The sequence below is a fragment of the Caloenas nicobarica genome, chromosome 16, assembly GCF_036013445.1.
Source record: "Caloenas nicobarica isolate bCalNic1 chromosome 16, bCalNic1.hap1, whole genome shotgun sequence".
NCBI lineage: Eukaryota > Metazoa > Chordata > Aves > Columbiformes > Columbidae > Caloenas > Caloenas nicobarica.
In genome coordinates this window covers 2,690,344-2,713,243 of record NC_088260.1, presented here as the reverse complement: position 1 = coordinate 2,713,243, position 22,900 = coordinate 2,690,344, and the positions used below count along the sequence as shown (strand labels likewise).

General features: G+C 40.2%; 1 protein-coding gene across 1 annotated transcript in view; it reads left to right on the top strand.

The window, feature by feature from the left end:
• Positions 1-22,900, top strand: part of TMEM132C (transmembrane protein 132C) — a 177,895-nt gene that overhangs the window by 138,571 nt on the left and 16,424 nt on the right. The window contains exon 5 of the mRNA XM_065646400.1: positions 16,132-16,275. Coding sequence (XP_065502472.1) covers positions 16,132-16,275 — 144 coding nt within the window. The remainder of the gene's footprint in view (positions 1-16,131; positions 16,276-22,900) is intronic.

The following is a 22,900-nucleotide window of genomic DNA, read 5'->3' as shown; positions in this document are numbered from 1 at the left end:
CAAGGCGCTTCCGTGCTGATTCGCAGCACTGCAAGTTAGCCTGAGTGAAGTCCACATTCTGCTGCAGATAATTTCGGTTCATGGCATTGCATCGTGTAACGTGAAGTCCGGAGGTTTTTTTCTCGTGATTTATTGGGCAGGATTTTGGGACTGCTTTAAGTATTGGCTCAAGTTTGTGATGCTGCTCCATCAGAATAAGACATCTTAAATAACAGTTTCTATTTGAAATGACAGCTGATTAAAATTCCGATTGTTTAACATAACCACATAGGCAATTTCACAGCTGCCACACACATGTGAGCAGAGACCGTGCAGAGATGTAATAATGAGCCAGCAGAAACTCAGCTGATAGCGCTTCAGAAGGACTTTCCAGGATGTCTATTTGGATGCTGGAGCTGCTAAGGACTGTGTGTCAGGGCAGAGAAGCTCTTCTCACCAGGAGCTGGAGACCATTTTCAGAGACTGATATTCTGCACAAGTCTGCAGCCGAAACAGAACTGGAATTTAAAGACAGAGAGGTTACTAATTTGTATGACTGTAGTGCGCGTTAAGGAATTCGGACTCTGACCAGTGCTCCCTCATGGCCAGCGATGGGAGGCAAATGCTGTGCCTGCTGCTGAGTCTGGGGGGAAAGGGAAAAGGAGATGGAAGAACATTGCACAGGTTTGTTCATGAGGTGCTGGCAGAGCTGGAAGGGGAATTGAACTCAGCAGTCTCGATTGCTGGATTCTGCCCTCTCCTAAGGAAGTTCAAATACTAGTTTTCATCTAAACTAGTGCTCTCTCATTAGCCTTAGCTAACAATCAGTTGTCTTGACTTAACTGATAAATACAGGTCCAAAGACATTCCAGACAACAAACATTGGAGTCAATGGTCTCCACCTTGTCACGCTGTCGCTTCAAAGTGATGCTGGGCTGAACAGCGGCTGCCAGAGCAGAGCCGGCGTGTTTGCAAACACAGCGGTTGCTCTGCCAGCTTGAGCATCCAGTGGGCTAGCTGTGACCCCTACCAAAACCCAGGAACATTTCTCTTAATTGGCATCTGCTAATGATGATTTTCATCTGTTAAGAAAGTTTTAATATTTCTGGGGAATATCGCATTCTTCACAATCAGGTGAAATAGTCACCAAGCAGAATTATGAATTGTTCAGGCTGGACTTTAATTAATGAGGTCCTGAGGTGCTCCAGCGTAGACCGTGAGACTATCTAGACAGCAAGGAGATGCTTTACTCTAATGGAAGATAATGAGTGAGCATGGGGAAAAAAAAAGTCATCAGGACTTTTATAAGCCTCGGTGTTATAATGAGCTACCCCAAGCATTAAAACTCCCAGCAACTTTTCACCTTCGGTTTGCTATTAGATGCATGTTTGCCTTTCCCCGCTTTCAGTTTACAGTTCATTATCCAGCCAGACTCTCATCACCGCGGATGTTTGCCATGGAATTCATTACGAATCTGTACTTCAAACTCAGTAGTTGTGCTTCAGGGAGATAAAACGCTAAAACCTCGGGCAGGGTTCAGTGCAGTCCTGGGGAGAAAGCCAGCCCCAGGGTTCTGGCCCTTTCCCTTCCCTGTCTGTGCAGCAGCTGCTGGGAGGACATGGGGAGCAGCAGTGGCGATGGGACTGGATCTGTTCATCATCCCAACATCAAAAGGGTACCGAGACTGTACCAAAGTTTGGGTGTTAATAAAACTTACCTTGCTATGCTGGGGAGACTGTTCATGACGGTCTTTTTGCGATGCCCGAGCTCTCCAGCTGATACACATACGCTGGGTGAATGAACAGACAGAAAGTTCTGCATGGTGGCAATGGCCCCATTGCTGTGATGGATGCTTTACAGAATGTTACTAGGTTGTTTTTCTCCTCAGAACTAAATCATGCCCAATATTTAAAGCACCAGCACCATAGCATGAGCATCAGCAAGCCGCCGTGCGGGTAAGAGAGGGAAATTCAGCAGGCAAATGGAAACAAAAGGAGCACTGACATTAATTTTAATCAGGTCCTAGTCATCTGATTTGTCCTTTGTATTTTTTTCTCTAGCAAAGCTGATTGTCTTTCTGCAAGATTTGTTACCTCACAGAACAATACTAGAGGCTGTAATAATGTAATTTATTGCTGCAATTTGCTTTTGGAAATCCTCTATTAGTGAAAAATAGCAACAGCGCTGTTTTATTAATTACAGTAGCTGAGTATTGAATGCTGACTGTCACTATCAGGATTAGTGGCTGTGCCGTTCTCTGCTCTCCAAGGCCCTATAGGACCAGAGCTGTGCATGTTTTGGAGGTTGCAAAATGAGTATTTGGATTAAACTAAATAAATGTAAAAAAAAAAAAATCAAGTTCACAGGGGAGTTTGAGAAAATGATAGATGGAAACTTTAGTCTGTAAATTCAGTATTGAAAAACACACCAGTGTGTTATTGCACCACATAATGTGCTTACGTATATATATGGTATGGTTCTGCAGCGTAGCCCATTTGTCTATACCTTCCACCTCCAAACTACTTTTGACAGTTCAAACATTCAGGTTCATTATTGAGTTTTGCTCTCGATATACCATTCCAGGGAGAACTACTTTATCTCTTTTTTCTTTAACCTGGAAAGTTTTTACCTTGGCGTAGCACTTTTATTTTCATTTGCATAAACCAGATTTTACCAGAAGGTAGCTGGGGAAAGAGTATGTGGATAAAATCACCTTGCGTGACTAAAGGTGAATTCTCTTCCTTTTGTGTTCTGAGACAGTGCACAAGGGAGTAAAATCCAAAAGGCTCGCTATAACCTCTTTGTGATCTTGAGTTCTCATTTTGGAGAGCTAACAGAAGATAGCAGGCCTCCCGCTGCAGATATTGTGTCAGCAGCAGAAACCAAAGCCATCACTCTAAGACCTGGCCGTACTTTGGCATCATTTTGTGTAGGCTACTACGTGCTCGTGTGCCAATACCAAGGAGTTTTGATATGACTTGAAACTTGGATGGAGCCAGCAGAGAAGGCTGTGTTTCAGATTCTGGATCTGGGACAAAATGTCAGTGGCGAGCGGTGAAACGCAGGGACTAGAGCGGAGCTGCCAGCTGGCACGGGGCGTCCCGCGGCATACGTTTAAAGAATGCCTGGAAGCTTCAGGACTGAGCTTGGTGTGGTGATAAATAAGTCGTTCGAGACTCAGCGCTTCCTCCTCTTACCTCATTCAAATTATGGACTACTCTTTAAGCACCGGCAGACTCTGATACGCAAAAATAGGGATTGTCTGCTGGCCTGGGAGCCGCGTGTCTGGAGTTTGTTCTGCCTCTTTTGGATCTTTGGCAGCACTCAGGTCCACAGCAGCTTACTTGTCTTTAAAATGGAAACAGTCGTTAATATTTCCTGTGTTATGACGTTAGTGTTTGCCTTACAGGATCATTCCGTACTGCTGATTCTTTATAAAGGGAAATTCACTGCTTAAACATGAATTCTGGTCTCCCCTGCTCAGTCTAGGCAATGTTGGCTTGGTCCTGAAGAGTGAAAATAAGAGTGAAGCAAGGTTTTTGGCTAGAGGTAATGTCTTTTATTAGGTCATCCAACAGAGCTGGAAAAAACAGACAAGCTTTCAAGCACACAAATCTTTTTTTCAAGCCTCTTCCAGTGTTGTAAGTTGCTGTGAGATGCTCAGATAGAGATAATAGTCACTATGGTTGCTCCAGGTTATAGTAACAAATAAAATACTGCTTGAAAGAAATGGACTTGATCCCTTTGTCCTTCATGTCACTGGCTTACGCAGTGGTCATAGCGAGCCGTTTGAAGGATGCTCCTCCAGCCACGAGCCTCTAGCCCGCAGGATCTTGCAAAGCAACCCCTGAAGGCAAACCATGTTTTAGCTTGAGTGAGGAGGAGATAATTGAATCTCTGATTATATATATTTTATATATTTACTTTGCTTCCTTCTACATTTGTGCCGGTTTTAGTTCCTATATATTGTAAGACCCACCAATCTATTAGCCAAATATCTGGTCAATAATTTAATTTTTCTGTGTCACATTCTCTCATTGTTTTAACTGTGCTGGGTTTCTGATGTCTGTGCAGTATCTGCTCTCATTAATGCAATAACCTTGTTCCTACCATCTGTGCGCTTCACTTTAGTGGACCTGCTATGAAGTCACTGAAATAAATAACCTTTTTGAAAAAGAAAAATAATCTAGGGGCAAGGACAGAAAATAATAATGAGTATTTTCTGCATTTTTATTACTACTTTTTCACAGCAGTTTCATAAGGATCTCTATTGTATCTTTGTTACAGATTTTACTTATTGAAAATTAAAGCTGTACAGCCAAAATAAGAAAAAGAGCAAGCAGAAATTTTCTCTTGCTGATTTCAAAATAGGCTAAATTAAATTGAAAGAACGATTGTACTGTGGTTTAAATAGAGTTCTGACATCCACAAACTTGAACCAAGTGTTCCTGTGCACTCCATGGACAAAAATCGAGGACCTTAAGGAACCTGTAGATGAATACTGCCTGTTAGAGGGAGAAAGTAACTCATTCATAATCCATATTTTCATTGACTGTAAAAGAGTTTCTACTTCTACTCTAAACAAATGGAGTAGGGACAGTAGCCTGTACAGAAGTATCTGTAAACATCAGACGCTCACTGTAAGGCTTATTTAAGCTCTTCTTAACTCCCATCATGCAGAAACCGTGTGAATGGACCTCAGCTTTACTGAAGCCACTGACAAAATTGATTTCAGTGGGGTCGGGTTTTAAAAAATTATGTTTGCAAAATATTTACAGTAAGAAATATCTGGGATAGAAACGTCTTATGGATAAAATGAAAAGTACTGCCTCTGCCTGCCTATAATTAAGTAGGTGGCTTCTGTTAACATGGGATGCCTCATAATCTTGTTTCCATTACAGTTGTGTATGTATTTGTGTGCATATAGATTACTCACATATATACATGTAATGTGTAATTGTGTGTGCATCCGTGCATGTGTCCTAATATGCCTGTATATTTTCCGTCTCCAACTGCCTATTGATTACAGCTATTACAGCAATATTATTATAGATATGTGGCCAACTATATAACAGGGCCGCAGGTTTAATTGAAATGAACATGGGAAGAATTTCAAATCACTAATGAAAATTGCCTTTTTACTACCAGCTATATTCCCACGGTCGTCACAGACCGGAGACATCACCAGAGCTGTGCCGGTTCTGCTAAATGGTGGAGTGAACCCAACTGAACTGGGGGTCCATTTCCAAATACATTCAGACTCGTGAAAAAATGAAGTAAATGGCTGCCAGATCTTGAGGCCAGAAAATGCCCTTAAATTGACAAATTTCACATATTATTCTTTTTGCAACAAAAGAGAACTGTAAGCCATGAAATGAATTCAGCAAGAAGATATTATATCGCTCTATCCATGGCTGCCTAAGCGTCCATGAACTATTCCATTAGAAGATCACCAGGTGGCTATTGCGTTTCTCTCCCATTCAGGCTTTACCAATATTCCCACTCCCGTCTGTGATAAACTTAATAGGAGCATTCAGCAATGAGAGGTGTTCATCGTAGCTGAAGGCTTCCGCGGACAATTATTCCTTAGATGTTTGAGTAAATGAAAAGCTATTTTTGTGATTAGAAAGGATAGAATGTGTTGCAGTTTCTGAGGCCATTTTATTGGCATGGCTTTTGGAATCCCCAACAAATATTTATCCTTTCCTGGGAATGTTGTGAGTAGCAGCAGTCACTGAGCTAATGCTCTTAATGTGTTTCTCTCCACTCTGTTTTCCAAGCATGTGGCTACTCGTCTGAGAGTGCTTGTTAGATAAAAAATTGTATGTACGAGCTTGTGTTGTAGCTGTTGTCATATGTCTACTAAAGGTGAAATACGTATAATTTATGCACTGCATAAATGTATAAAAACATAAGTTTTCAAGAGAACTTGGGACAGTTAGTTTATTGCTTGTATTCATCAGGTGTAAGTGTATTCCTAAGTGTCTCTAAGTATACTTATATCTGTAAGTAGCAATGCTCTGAAACAGTGGTGAAGGTTCTCGAGTATGTCAGTCTCAGAATAGGGGCTTTTAAGCTGTCACTTCACAGCTTTTCATCTGTTTGCATTTCTGTGTTCTAAATAACGAATAATGATGCTGGAGTTGGAATATCTCAGGTAATCACTCACATTTCAACCCATAACTACAATTTTTTGTCTCTAAATAATGTGTCTCCTATGTAAGTGCTTTCATTTCTAAGTCAATTTAGCAAAATACTGAAAGTAAGGGATGAAATTTCACAAGGAGGAGCAGGTAGTTTCCTGAGTTACACATACACATCTTTAAAAGAATCAGGTTTTTTGTTTCACTTATGTCTAAATATAGAGAAATAAAATGTGGGCTTCTGCTTCCCATCTTCTCCAGGCACCTTTATGTCCTTATTCTATATTTTAAGTAATTATAGAAAGATGAAATGTGGGTTTCTGCTTCCCATCTCCTGCAGTTGTCCTTATAACTTATTCTACTTTTTAAGTGGCTCCAGAATCATTTCCTTTGAAGTCGTTTTCAGTTACAGACTCTTCCTTTACACAGCAGGAAATGCCATCTTTTTTTGAAAATATAGGTTGGCTACTGGATCCTGACATATCTGGTCTAGTCAACAGGAAATGGAGACAGTTTTAACGTAATACTTGTCTTTTTGGTGAGCTGTATCTAATTGAGTTTGGTGTCACAGCTCCTACAAAGCAAAGAGGCCTCCAGCCAGAGGCTCAGTCACTCTTGATACACATTGGTTATGATAGACACTTAAAAAGATAAACTATGCACATTTAGAGCCTTTAAGATGGTAAAGGAAGACACAATCAAGCATGAAAATGTTCAGCTGATTTGATTTCATGTCCTTATTAGTTTGCATTTTCCATCACCTTGGGGGTTAGATTATCTAATCAGATCATCTTGTCGGAGTAATTTAGGGTGGTAGGGAAGGTTTGAAGTTATTTCTTGAGGTCTTGATTCATTAAAAAAAAAAGTATTGAATGCAAGTGTAATACATTGTCATGTGTGAGCTCAGCCTGATTCTAGCAGCGGAACAGTTCTTGGAGCAGGTGGGAGGAAGGAGTTTTGGAGACTGTACTCGCTCGTTTGCAGCCTTGGAATCTATTGACGCCTCTTCCCTTGCAGAAGGTTTGCTGGTTGTTCCTGCTGGAAAATAAAATGGAAAGAAAACCAGTATACTTCAATATTTTTGAAGTATTTTATTCAGCAAGAAAACCAAAACCAAACTGTGTCAGATGGTGTGGGAATGATTTTTCTCATTCTTAGATCTGTTCAGAAGGCAACAGGAATCAGTTATTCATCAAGATGTGCTGAAAATCACTTGATCTATTTGCTCTTTTTTCCTCCTTGGTGTAGAAACAGTCTCTTCTTATAGTCACTGCTCAGCATGTTGACATCCAGCTGTCATGTGGAGCCAGAATGGCGTTACTTTTATACAAATAATAAGCACAAGGAGCATTGATATCCAGGCAGTGGAACTCTACTAGTAGAAATATTAAGGGAAGCACTTGGATCCTGATCCCACAAAGGAGAGAAAATTAGATTTCTTGGTTAGTCTCAGTGCCTGTGGTAAACTATTAAAGCTCCAAAATCAAGTTTGGAATTGGCATTGTGAACTGCATATCATAAACTTAGTATAAAACATACAGTAAATATTTACTTACGAAACAAATTTGTTAAAATAAATCTGAATTTGAATCTCAGTTGTTCACAAGTGGAAGAAACAATAGGACCGTCAGAGGTGTTATACATTTCTGGACCTACTGTGTCTATTGCTTATTTTTCTGCCAGCCAGAATGCTGTTTACAGTCTTTGCTGATAAGATTTTACTTTCTTATTCAAAATCACAAGCAAGAAGTGAGATCCTGTTATCATAATAATCTGGGTAGTGTCAGACCTCTGTACCCGACCTTAAGTCAATGTGGTCTTTGTATGAACACACAGAGCTGAGTAAGGGCTTTATAACATTTTTACATCACTTTACATCGCTACCTCTAAACAGAACAAAGCAATTAACCATGCCTTTAATTGTGTTCAGTTACTCCCATCTCTTCTTATTATACTTTCCAAACAAGATGCTCACTTTTGAATGATGGTAGAATTACCTTTAGCAATACAACCTGCATCTGCTAAATCAAAGTAATCTTTGGTTATGTTCCCTTTCGCATGTTCAGATGATACCAGGGTGGATTCACTGCAAGGAAAGTGTGGATTAGTCATCCAAGAATCCAAAGATATTTTTCTGCATCCCTATCTGTTAATGTATTCTGCATTCCCCTTTTCTGTCTGCAGAGTGTAATCTATCAGGACTCAAAAATTCCACTAGTAGGGTATTTGAAAACTATACAAGCAGGGAAGAAAAAGGAATGGTCTGGCGCTAATGTGGGGGGCCAGTAATTAAGATTTATCTCAATATGGAGCGGGTAAACAGAGGAAAGATCATTGATTAAAAAGGCATTGCATTTGCAGAACACTGAGTTCCCATTTAGAAAAGATCTTTGTCATAGATTACATGGTTCACAAAAACTCCAGGGAAGATTATCTGGTCCAAAGACATTCCCATCCCAGCTGAGCGCCATTTGCTTCCTCTCCTTCTGGCCCCTGGAATGTGCCTCTGTCCTCCTTGCAGTGGTCCAGCCCCAGGAGAAATGGGTGAGGGGGCCCAGCCCAGCCTGCCACTGATGGACCTGAGCTGTGTGCTGATGACGGTCAAAACCACTCTTCTGGGACGTGAGAAATATGAGTCTGAATCTCTTCCTTACGTCCCACATTTCCTCCATGTACCTTCTTTAAGACTCCTGCAGACTCAGAGGCATCACGTTGATCAAGCTCTTCAAACAGATGCTGTGCATCCTGGGGACAGGACAATGCCAACGTCCACCTTTGGGTCTTTTCATGGGCGATGTTTTATCTGTGTTTGACTTCTGCATTGTTTGTTCTTCAGGGCAGGTATTGTCCTTAATTTTTGTGCCATGTATGTTGTTGGCCATTTAACAAAGATCTAATAAAGAGAAGATACCTCGCAGTGTTGTCGTGTGTTGAAAAGAATTAGCATCCAAAAGAAACTTTGAGATCCTTTGTTCTACTATCCTCATCAGAAACAGATTGCAGAAATGGCAACTTTTATCAAATTAGTCTGTTTCTTTTGTAGATTTTGAATGACCTAATTTTTCATTACTGTTTGTTTGTTAGTTTACATTTTCCTTGGCACTATGGACCTTACAGTCATGGAGTAACCTGGATTCTGTCTGGATCCATGTTTGAATGCTGAGAGGTGCTATTAAGTAAGCAGATTGCCCTCTTTGGTTGTAACAGCATTACCCCATTTCTTTTGCAGTGTGATGTTACTCAGCAAGTAGAAGTCCTCATGTTATAAACTGATGAATGAAGCAGAGCAGGATTTACATGTGATGGGCGAATAGCATTGGAATCAAGTGAAAAGAGGAAACCAAAATCCAGCCAACAAAATTTGCCCTTCCCCACTGCCTGCCATGGAGCGAGTTTGCCCCAGGGAGGTCCTCAATCATGATGCACACTCTTTGGTCTATAGAAACAGTCCTGTTCTTCTGAAGTGTGTGCTACGAATTTAAAAGAGAACATCAGCTTCTGTCCCTTCTCGTCTATACTGTCTGTGAATGTGGAGTGCCAGAGAATCCAGTTGGCAGAAAGCACAATGTGTAATTTACTTTTAATTGTGGGATTATGTAGATAAGCAGAGTCAGCTGCCTAACAATGTTACTTGGATAATCAGCTGTAATCTTAGTAGTATTAATAACTCGAATCTACAACCGTCGTGTTACCAGACTCACAAATCAGTGTAATGATTGTCTGCAGTGCTGTGCATCATGCTAACTAGGATGTCCTGAAAACTCGTGATGCATAACTTAGTGCTCATCAGTAGACTATTTATGGTGCTTGCAACTGGTGTGTGCGGAGTTGAGTTTACATCTCCCACATTTCCATCTTCTTCTCTTGTAAACGTGTTGCCAAGGTGTCAGTGTTGATCAAGGGTGATGGGTTGAACAACAGTTGGAAGCACAGCACAGCTCCGCGGGTCTCCTGTGTAGGCGTTGTCTCCACCGATTCAAGAGCTGTCAACAGCATGCAAGGGCTTGCTGCTTCTGTCCTTTTTCCGTAAGACAAATACTGTTTTGATTTTAAGGCAGACAGTGCCCAACTGCCTATTTTCCACAAACTTTTCCAAGAAACTTTCCTTATAAATGAAAACATAATTGGCTTTTCTGTGTCACTCCTTCAGGTTTACAGCATAGCTTTGTTACTCATGAGGTTGTGTATTTGCGTGAGGGAGAAGTCTTAATGCTAAGCTATGATTAACATCATTCTATGAGATTCCACTTACAGAATTTTCAGCCTGTAAACAGGACCATTCTCATGACCTCAGGCTCCCGTGGATTTCTCTTGATAACACCATCTAATCGGATTTAGGGTTTAATTAAACAGCTGTCACTTTGCTTCCTCATTCTGCCGCAATTTAGTGTTGAATTAGTTCCTAAATTAGTCATGGCTGAATGCTTGCCTTCTTACAATTGAGAGGTTGGATGAACATTGGGTTTGCTCTTCAGCCAAATTCAAACAACTAAGGCTCGTATTCTGTATTCTCGGTCTTTGCACAGAGCTCCCACTGACATCGGTGGAAGTTCCCTGACTGAAACAGGGGTGGAACAAAATGTGAGATTCCTGCAGTGTCAGCCATCGTGTTCCCTAACTTCAAATGACCACATGTGAGCACACGCTTCTTCTCAGCTCTGGCTAGAATATATTAGCTGTATGGATGTTATTTTCCCTTCCTGATTTTTCTCAATACCAGTTCTTCTGAGTCTTCTGCGGAGTAGCACAATGAGTGCAGTTGTGGAAGAAAATATTTAGACTGATACTACAGCTAGTGGACTTTATCCAGATTAACCCTAATGACACCAAGTATGAACAGTATGAACAAAAGTTGGCGAAACTCTGAATCATGACATCGGCTCCAAGCAGGAAAGCTCGGAGGCATCAAATTCTGTACGCTGGTCTCACTGAACTCAGGTCTCAGCGCGGCGTGATGTAGTGTCAGACTCCCTGCCTGAGTGCGATCTCACCATTTTTCTTTGAAATGCCAATTAATTCTTTCCCTGATCTACTCAAATGTAATATCAAGATTTGTAACTGTGGTAATGTGGTAAAGGCGCACACAGAGGAGTTCCAAACCACTAGGCTGATAGAACTCACCGGTTCTAGCCTGTGGGCTTCTTGATTAAAGCTTTTTTATTTTTTTCTCCACATCAAGAATGCAGGGAAATGAATGGGAGTACCCCTTTGTCCTAAGTTAAAACTTATCGATACATTTTAAAGTAATGTCTTACGCACACATTTCAATGTGTGCATTTCGATTAGAGATGTATGTCTAATCACTAGAGTCGTCTTCTAACCATCAGAAGAACAAGAAAACATGTTCCTTAATGCTACTGTTTCTTAATTAAATATGTATGAATGGTAACGATTTCCTTTATATGCTGTATTCATTGAAGGGATGCCCTGGTAATGGGAAAGAACCATCTGAATCAGGAGTTTGTGGGTAGTTCATATAAGAAAACCAGCTTTGCCGTATCAGAGTTGGATGTTGTTGGGCTTTGGTCATTGTGCTGCAAAGACAGTTTGAGGCTTCCAGAGAAGTCCAGAGCTCAAATCTCCCGTCCGTGTCAATGAGAGTTATATGTGTAGTTCTCCATTTCAGCTTTGGAAATGGCAACCCTTGCTTTTTTAGAGTTTGTAATACACTCACAGAAACTTCTTTCCAACCTGGATATTGATGCTTACTCATAGCTCATCCTCTTCCTGCTTTTTCAATTTACTTTACACTATTTTCCCCATTTTTTAACTTATTGGGAACAAGTCCAAACATTGCTATCTGATGCTTTCTGTCTTTTACCACACAAAATAAATTTGATTTTAAAACTTTAGTTGCTGCCTGCACAGAAAGTAGATTAGTTCTTGGGGGATTTTAAAAATTAAAGAATGTGGAAATGGCCAAAATATTGTGATTTTGAAAAGTGCCTACATTTTAAATGAGTTCTTAGCCTCTCTAAAGGTTTCTTAGTAATCTTGTTTGTGTACTCCCAAATTAGCTTGCAAACAGCATAGTATATTCTGTTTAAAAATAAAACATAAAAATCACCACTTATATAAGCTATTTTATTTCCTATTCTGATGTGAGAACTATTGTTTTCTCCATTTACTTGACATAATCTTAAAGATTCAACTACTATTTCTGCTCGTCAGTGGATAAGCAAGGGTGTTACTGGAGGTGGCAGAATGCAAGGGAAGCAGGTTGGGGTGCGGGTCCAGAGGGCTCAGGTTTGTAGACAGACAGACAGACAGGGTTCTATTTAAGCTCCTTTTATTTTTATGATTTTTGGTTCAGCTTTTGAGGAGTCGTGGCCTTTGGATCCTTTCATACGTTATTTAGAGTTTTCTGCCTAACAGCTTGTGTGTGGGTACGGACAATGGGTCAATTCTCTGTTACATTAAAGCTTTGGGCTTTATTACAGCAGTATAAAGGAAACACAGAGGAGGCAGAAATTGTGCCAGAAGGCTGTTCCGTATTAAGGGATATAGGACACACCTTTTTCTATTTTAGTTCTGAAAAAAAAAACAAAACCCAGACAATAGAATCAAGAGTTGTTTCTTTGGGGTTTGTTTTGTTTTGCTTTTTAATCACAGTTGAGGCACTTACAGACTGAGTAAGGGAAGTGGCAATTTTGAAAATTGCTTTTAACATAGTATGTAATATGTTAATTGCTTATATTTCAGTATTTCTGTGTGTAGTATGGAAGAGTTATGACTGCTTTGAGTGGTGATGAAACATGAAGGTTTCCATCTCTGCTCAAAACCGTAGCAGAGTGGCTGCCAGCGCTGAGGATCTCTAATGATTGGAATGGTACCAGCCATCAAGCCGTTAGATAATACCTGCAATATGTTCCCATCTACTTTGTGTACGTTATGAATTTGAAATTCCTGAAGTTCTTATTATGCTATGGAGAAGGGCTGTAAAATTTCAGTAGCCCTTTACCATGACAAACGATGCCTCTTACCATTTTTGGGGCAGATGCATCTCTGAAGTAATTAATAAAAATAGATTTGTTCGGATACACGCTACTTCCTTTAATGAAACCATTAGCAAAGGGCAGAAGATTGAGGTTTCTAATTGCTGGTAATGTGCCAGTAGCCAAATTTTCCCTCTTCTCTCGAGAAAGGTCTTGGGAAATTTGAAAAGGTTTTTTAACCTTTGTAATAATGGCTTTATATCAGAGCCGCTTAGAATTCAGATGCACCAATAATGGCCTATTGGAAAGAGAGAAACAGAATTGACAGATAATTACTTAACAATTGGTAGCTCAGTTCTGCACTATATAGTGCAGAAGGCAGGAATATCAGTCACATTTGCCCATCAAGTTTTTCCATTTTAAAGGTATAGATCATTTTCTTTTGTCTAGTGAAGAAGGATCATAGTATTTGGGACGAGTGAAGCAGAATAGAGTTATTCCAAATAAGAGATATATAGGTTATTGTATTATCATTTAATTTTGAAAAAAATGGAGACTACTAAGATACAAGGGTGGATGGAACCACAAGAGGTTGTGTGCCCCCTTTCCTTTTCTACCTGACTCAAAGAATCTATGTTATTTCTGAATTATGAATAACCCATTCTTCAAAGATCTCTTAGGCTAGATTGTGCTTTTTCTTCTGCCCCAGACAACCTATTCCATCATTTCTCTATCCTTATTATTACAATAAAGATTGCCCTAATGTCAAACGTATCTTCCTCGTTGCAGCTTAACCCCATTGCTTCAGGCTCTGTCCATGAACATGGAAAATAGGTTATTCTTACTCATTTTTGGAAGAATTTCCAGTGTATGGAGACAGCAATATTCCACTTGGGGCTTGGGCAGGTGAGCAAGCATCTACCGTGCTCCTAGTTGTGGGCTGGAGCTAAACCGTGACAGCATCCCATTTTTTAAATGCTATCTCCAGCACTGGTTTGTAATCCTCTTCGCTGGTGGTGTTACGATGCTTAATATTTGACTTCATGTTGAGGCCACTGATTACTCAACACTGCAGGCATGAGCAAAGCTGAGCTGGAAGAAGTTCTAGTGACTCCCAGGCAGTTTGTTGCAAGTTAAAGCCGGATGAGGAATTTATTCTGCTGCTTGTGGCACTGAAGTTTCACCTCATTGCATAATCAAGTCTTTGTTTTTATCTTCTTGGCAGTGGCGCGGGGCTTGTTTCTTTTTTCTTTTGTGCGTATGGGATTTTCTGGTTCATCTTGAACTTCATCAGTTACTGTTAAATACAAATATGACTAAATCCCCAAGCCACAGAGTATGTTTTATATTTGAAACTCATTTCTATTTATGGGATTTCTCTTCCTCTGAGCCTGTCCCTTTAAATTAGATTTCTCTATCACTAATACATATCAGTTGCTAAGGAAAAGCTGGATCTGAGTAGAAAGGTTTCAAAGCAGAGCTGAGATAGCCTGAAAGGACGTCCTGTCGTTTCCGCAAACTCTCTTGCTGCTCCTTTGCCCTGGAGTCCTTAGTTCACAGCGTTTAACGCTCAAAGTCACCGAAAATAAGGCTTTAAGGGAGTGAGGCAAAAGATTAATTTCAAAGAATGTACAGCACTTGCAGTAGCCAAATACACAGCAGAAAATATGTTGAACCTGCTTTTTGGTGAACCTGTGTAGGTTATTTAATGCTTGTTGTTTTAAAAGTCTGCAGGCAGAAGAATAGTTGGGTTTGCTGCTGAGTTGTTTTCACAAATGTTGAGATCTGCTCCTTTGTGTCTGTTTCTGGGCTTACCATAATACCAGTATATGGAAATAAATACTTCTGGAACAAAATGTTCAAGTTTGGCTGACAGAAGTTAAGCTCCAAAAGCCATGTATTATTTTTCACCACAGCGCTCTGTTGCTCAGAAATGCCGGGTACCCGGCAGAATTTGTACAGGGGCAGCTGGGGTTGTCTCTACCTTTGAAAATCAGGAGTCCCTGAGAATGGCCTTAGACTTTCTACTAATGTGATTATAAATCTGGCTCTGTTTGGGAAGCTTTGTTTTCATACATGCCATAGGAATTATTTAGGGTTCTTACTTTTCTAGAACAGTCAACATTCGTTTTTGAACTTTTCTTTACTGTGATGGGATTTCTTATGAAAGCTGTAGGAGAACCTGGGAAATAATAAGTTGCAAGATGAAAAGAAAATCTGACCGAGATTTCAAACGCACTACACTTGGGTGCCCCGTTTTGTTGCTGCTGCCATCAGTGGCTGCCGTCCTCATGACTTCAGTGCTGAGGATTTTGCTGAATATTTTATTCACTTTATAGAATTGGAAGTTGAAAAGTTGGAGAAAACTCTTAAGTTCTTCCTGCATGGGAATCTTGGGAATAAAGTGATGCTGAAACAGTTCAGAAATGAAAAGAGTGAGCTTAGTCAATGATGCATTGAAAGGCTTTTATATGCCATGACCCAAGTTCAAACTTCAGATTTCCGTGTTATTTTCCCTGCAGTTAATAGCACCACTAACTCCTTCTGGATTCCTTACATTGCTTCATTGGCCATATCAAAAGAAATTAAACACTCTTGAAACCATTCCAGATAGAAAGTTCACAGAGAGGCCCTGTCTTTGCAATGTTCTTTGAATCTAAGCCCATTATTTTTACTCTCGAGGCTCTTACATCCTATCCCAAACATTGCCAATCAAATCCGGTTTAGTAAAAACTCTGAACTCATGTTTTGGAAGGTATATATTGGGAGAAGCCCCACACTTAAAGAGAGGTCCTACCTGTGATGTATGCCTGCCTGGACTGGCTTGTGCTGCAGTCATTTTGCTCACTATTTAACAGTCTGCAATGCAGCTGACTGTGTTTATTTAGCAGGTAAAATATAACTGGGGTTTTACTGCATTTTACCAAGTTGCACCTGTTTGAAGATGAGGTTAGACCATTCGCCACTGAGAACTAATGCATCTTTCTTGAGTATAACTCCAGTTGAAGAGCTGGAGCCTTTTGGAAATCTCTTGAGCTGTCTCTGAACAGCGCTGTGCTTTGTTTTGTGTACAGGACAGGGAAATTCTGAACACAGCAATTCTCACAGGAAGGACAGTGGCAGTGCCCGTCAAAGTGGTGTCCATTGAGGAGAACAGCGCTGTGACAGACATCTCGGAATCGGTTGAGTGCAAATCCTCTGATGAAGACGTCATTAAAGTAAGTTCTTGCCACGTATTGGCTTCTAAAATTTTTTTACACACAAAAGGATAATAGCCTGGGAACAACCACTAAATCAACTCCTATGAATTAATGGTACTACTGTTTCAGAAGAATAAGGAGGGGAGTTTTTAGGAAAAGAGAGGGTAAGGTACAACAGTACAGCCAACACACCAGGTTTCGGTAGAATTTCAGTGTTTAGTTTTTATGTGTGTCCTGATTTTAAAATGACTTCGTAATGTCACCTCAAGTCCTCTGTGCACAGAGTTCATTCCCCGCAAAGCCAGCTCTGCTGTTAGTACTGCCTCTCCAGATGTTTCTCATCACCTTTCCAGCTGTGCTTATCACCTCCACAGCTGCATCAGTGGAATGGATGGGATGAATGTTCCCCGGCAACTGCAATGCAATGTCATCCTGCTCGACTTCACATGCTGCTGAGAGCTGGTTTGAATTAACAACTTGCTTCTGCACAGCAGTGGCTAGAAAGCATTCACAGGACCAGTCCACCAATTTAACACTAGCAGCTTAATGTCACACAGCAACAAACACCAGTGAGGTTGTATTGTCTTAAGGCAACACAGCTATTTCTGCTGTGAATATGTAGTTGAAGCCCTGAAGGAAATTCACAGTTGTTCTCTGCATGGATCCCCTTGCACTTCCCACACAAGGACTTTCATGGTGCGTGGTCTTCGAAGAGGGGGGATTTTACCCTTGGTCTGTAAGCATTTTCAAATAGGGGATTTATTACATTAGGTGATGCTACAGCATATAGCGCAGTGGGATTTGTGATGATACACTTTAGGTGTCTTTAATATGCTATCAGCTCTCCTGGATGTATAGTATACAAATATTAATGCCGCAGCATTATACATTACAGGCACTTCAGTTTGTAGGTTCATGGAAAGCAATAAAACTCCTGTGAACTTGCAGAATCCAACAGTTTGCTGCACTATTGCTGAATTTATGTAGAAATTATACCAGTAACCGAGTAGGTGGGAAAAATAGTCATACTTTAAACTAATGAAACAATTACAGAAGACTTGTACAGAAAGCTTTCTGCTGTCAGTGGATCCTTCAGAGCCAAACAAATCTCTCCAGTTTGCTGGAGCTTGAAGTGCTCCCCTATATCAGATGCTTTGCAGAGTTTTTAATCTCAAAGAATTCCTGTTAACCTTTTTCCTAAGGTAGCCACCTCACTACAAATCAAAGTAAAAGCTGGAATTTAGTTTAGGAATCATCCTGGTTATAACCTTGTTGGAAACCACACTCGTGAGTAAGAAAAAGTACAGAGTAGCATTCAGAAGTTTTTAAAAAATAAATTCAGAAAAGGACTACTGTGATCATCTAGGTTAGTCATCTTGCTAAAACAGCTTACAGAATTTCACCAAATCATCCCAGCCCCATAGGAATTTCTTCTTTCCAACAGCGAAAATGACAAGTGTTAAGTTCTTCCATTCAGAGGAAGACTCAGGTCAGGCAAAAAAATATATATCTGATGGGCATTTGTTACATATCACCAGATGATGCATAGAAAATGACAGCACAGTGACTTCCCGAATAAAAATCCCTCTGCAAATATGACTTCTGGGTTTTATAGGTTTGGAGCATATCGAGCAAGGAGAAATGATATCCCCAAATCAAAAACGAGAGTGTTCTTACAGAAATTGCAGTACAGCCTGGACTATTGCAGTTCTCCAACAATTTGTTTGGAAAGAAGGTTTTCTTGAAGCACCGTGTCCTTTGATTAGCACTTGGGACCCTGCTGTGCTCTTCTTTTCTACAGAAATAATTTATCTCCACTAAAAGGGATTCTTAAAATGGAGCCTGCTTGCACTATTGAAACATTTTTAAGTTGCTTCTAGAAGCCTCCCTGTCAAGCCACTCTGAAGTTGAAGTGAAACAAATAACTGGAGGCTAACACACATTGGCTATTGGAATCGACTAGAGAAATTTTTCAGGTATAATTTCTTTCTCTTCAGAAATGTTTTGAAATTGCTCAGATGAACAGAGAAACCATCTTCTGTATATTTAGAAATATATGCAGAATCTCTAGAGCGATGCATCTGTGACATGAGTGCTAACTGCTCTGAAACATATAGCTAGTTAGAAAATAGAATTCAGTGCAATGCTTTGAACAAAAAGGTTTTATCATCTCATCGTAAAGGAAAAAGGGCTTGGGTGGGTTTTGTTTGTTTGGTTGTTGTTGTTGTTTGTTTTGTTTTTACATCTAGAATGTTCCATTTTCCAGGAATTTTTTTACATGGGGGAATGAAGTTCGGAGTTCAAGTTAAATTGAGATGTTCATATTGGTTCTGATTTTGAAAAGCACTTGGAAAACTTCAAATGGTGCACAAAGGCCTTTCATCCTTAATTATTTTTTCCCCATCAATTCAAATTCCCCATCAAACCTTTATGTTCATTTCTTTGGATATATCATTATCCTCTGTAAAATACTGGTTTAGATACCTTGTTGGGAATAACCTTTCTGGTTTTTTTTAAAAAAAGGTCCAGTCATCATAAATAATATTTTTTGGGAAAAGATGGTGGTATCTTCAACAAAAAACATGTGCATGTTTTTATAGGTCATGTTCCTCAGCATCCCTGTCATAGCAGAATCAAAACATATTTGCAGGTATGAAAGCCTGTAGATTAATTTAAACCACAAACTAAGAAAAAAAAGACAAAAAAGTTGTTGTTGATGAGAGCTGTTTAGTACTTAGACATGTCATCACCTAGAGGTTCACAGAGATATTTTTGTTTGATTTCAATTCTGTGGAATTTCTGATAACTCTGGGTTCAGGCAAACACGCAGAGTTTCACTACAAGTTGAAGGCAATTGATGCCCATTAGCATTTGGTTTGTAATATTTAGCCATCAAATAAATAAGGGTCCATTTGTATGGTTCATGTAAAGAGCCTAAAGGTAATGTTTCTGCTCAGCAGTTTGAATGGCCATCAGATAAAAGTTGATTTATATTAATTTTTACAGTGCCTTCAGTTTGGCTGTAGTTACATTATTCTCAGTGACAGAGCCCAGTGGAAATCTAAACCTAAGATATATCTGCAGGTATCAGGTAATAGTTTCCCCAATGATAAGCATCGTCTTGAGGCAGCTCAGTGCACAGTTTGTGTCCTCGCTTAATCTGCTGACTGCGACGACTCCTTTTACTTTTATTATCTCATAGTTTCAACTCTTTACTTCAAAATTTACAGTTGATTTCATGAACTTTAAAAGTCTTTGAATGCTCTGGACCTTCACGCAGTGGTCCGACCTTTTAAAAGTGGACATACAATTTATTATGGCAGTAAAAATCAGGCAACAGTGAAATTTTACTTTGCTAAGCTGGAATTTACCAATAGGATCCATATATCTGGATCCATTAATAGTAATTGCAGTTGCGTGTGTAGGCTCCTTTTCCTCTCCTGGAAATTCAAGTGGAACGTGGCTGCTTTGGCTGGTGCTTTTGTGCAGTTTGCTCAAAAGCAAATGCTGCTCCAGGTTCCTGGGTCACCTGCTGCTAGAACAGGGCACTTTCATGCTATGAAGAACAGCAGCATTTCAGGAGACTTGCAATACCTTGTGACATTTCCAGACTGAAAATTCTGGATAGTGCTTACGAACCTGAGGAAGTTTTTTTCCATTAAAAGAACCTGAGCTTGAAAAATCATCAGTGCTACATATATTAAAGAAGCCACTGTAAACACGTAGGGTTTGTGTTTCATCATTCTTGGACTCGCTTTTATCCTGTTGCTACATGAGGGGATGCTGTACACATGGTATTATATTCTTATTGTATTGGTAAATTGAAAGCTGGAGACTAGTCTCAGTGTATTAGCCTTGAACCACACTGTAAAGCCCTTATTTACTAGTTTCTTCTCATTTTTAAATGGCATTAATAGCTTTGAGATGCATTCAGATTAAAACATGGATTCATATAACATTAGTCCACACATGCGGGTGTTGTGGTTGTCACTGGGAACAGAAACAGGAATCTTATTTTTAAGAAGTCCCTTAGTGGTTGATAATGAACAGTGGGCTCTTGGTTTCATTGGGACTAATGAGTAGAGGGTGACATCAACCGCAGGTAAAGGCCACTGCAAAGATATTAGGAATTTCTGTTACGAGCTAAAATCCAGGACAGGGTGTCAAATCTGGCTAGGGGGTTTTAGGCTGAACTCTAGCTTAATAGCTAGAAAAGACTGGAACTACAGCTGGTATCAACACTTTTTGAGCTGTAGTGATGGGACTTACAGACACCTGTCAAGGTTACAGATCCTGTTTAAAAGCTCCATCCAGGAATCACTTACGTGGATGAGTAACTTTTCTGTGAATACTGCTGACATCAGGGAACATACATGAAATAATCATTTAGGACTCATAAATGTTTCAGAGACTTTGCCACTTGTGGTGAGCCAGTTTATGAAATGAAATTAATTCTTACTAAATAGACACAAACGTTGAAATGTCTGCTGTTCATTTGTGAATCTATTCAGTTGAAAGGCCAGTCTAGATGCTGCGTTAACACACGATGCAGGAACATCTCCATTTGCCAGTAAGGAAGCCGACAGATGGACATGTTCATAAGAGATACATAAATGTCCACTAATTGCCCTCCTCCCTACTTCTCGTAGTCCGGTGGTTTACTTGCATCAATATACATACAGAAGAACTTCAGAGGAGCTTTAGAAAAATGAAGCTTTACCACACTTGTCTGTCAGATGAAAACATGGCATATAGGCCAGCAATATGTGAAGCTTTCACAGATGTTATATCGTTCAAGTCCACCACTCCCCCCAAGCAGTCAGCGTCTGTGGAAATTGAAACTCAAAATTTACATGGTCTGAGATACTGTAATTCAGCAAGGAAAGTTGTAAATACCTTGCCATCACATAATATGCAACAATTTCAAGGGCAGCTAAAGAAACCTTTAAACCGTATCTCTGCAGACTTCTGTCCCTGTCATCTCATGCCTTCTCCCAGCTCACTCCTGGGTTAGTGCGGTCAGTATAGAGAACCTATACATCCCAAATGGAAAATTGGAGCAGAGTGGCAATAACAGTGCCTCAAGTTCCACAGAAAGTGCTTCAAAATCATCTTCCAAGCTGCAAGATCAAGACCAGGAAAGTAAATGGGAGAAAGAACATTAGTCTTGTGACAGCTATAGGTGTGAAGGGAAGTTAAGCAGTTTTCTCCAGACCTTTTTGCGTAATCCAGGCACAAGAAATGATGGTTCGCTTCTCCTTTCCTTTGCTGCCAATAGCTGTAATTTACACCTCGTGAATTTCTATATGGTAGCTATATATGAAGTTAGGAAATGACATGCGTTGTGATGTTCTCAAATGTGCAACTACTGTTTAAAATGTGTAGCTGGAATTAAAAGTCCCTGCATTCACCCTGCGATCCTGCTTTGCCAAGCAAGATATTTGGGGCCATGCTGCATATATAGTCTGGCATCTCCCTAGCGAGTAGGAGCCAAACTCTCTGTTCAGACCCATTTTCAGAAATTACTTGACTCGAAAGTGCACAAAACAAGACAGATTTTGTTTTACGTGGTAATGCTGCTGCAGAGAGCTCCTGTGGCTCAGCGCAGCTACAGTTCAGCTTCAAGAGCTGGTCATTTGGGAGCAAATAGATGCCCTCCAGTCTCAGCTGGCATTTTGTGCCCCTTTTATTCTCTCAGTTCTGTCATAGTGAATGATATTTAGTTAGTTAAATGTACTGCTTCGGCTCTGCGATGCTGCCAGCAAAATCTTTGTAATGAGATTAGATAATGTACAGCCTTTTCCCTAAGAAATGCTCTCTAGCTTTGGGGGGTTTCTACTTGATTTTGCTAATCTGGCTGCTGATACTAAAAACACAGACCCTTCTCAACAGGGACAGTCCAAATTGCTGTTAAACTATGGCCCTAATTTTACAAAGTTCTCCTCTTCTTCAGCTCTTGGGGCTCGATCCCTGTGTCATTAGCGCGGGTTGCTGGGAACTTTGCCTGAGGACTGATTGCAGGGATTGAAACCACATTGGGAATGCGGCAGCTGTTTATAGCACAAAGCAGCACCAGCACACAAGTTGAAAACTGCAGACAGTTTTAAGAGAGACACAAAGCAAAGAGGCTTAAATCAGTTATTAAAGTGTAATACCTGCCCAGCTCCCTCATCATGGTTTCCAGAATGGGAGTAGTCATTCCTGAACCATTTCAAGAAACAAATTCAATCCTTTTCTTTTTGGTGGGTCACAGGTAAAACCATTTTCATGGTTATTCTTGCACATAATGTGAAAAGTCAAGCTTTTCATTTATTAAGATGGCAGTCTTGTCAGTGTTAAGTCTGCACTCCTGCATTCCCCGTTATGTTCACCCTTTGATGGGAGCATTTGGCTTCACGTTCCCAGTCACTGAGCCCAGTTCCAGCTGCGGCTGGTGGGACCGGGGGTGGCTCTGGCAATCACGTCACACTAGCAATTAGCAACTCCTTTAATGGATGCTTCCATTTTAAAGGCTGCTCTCACAGTGTCACAAAGCTGTAAATATAATTCCAGAGATTATGGAAGAGCTCAAGTCTGAAGCTTCAACTCTTTTCAGACTTCAAGAGTTTAACGTGAAAAAATGAATAGTATGGGCCTTGAGACA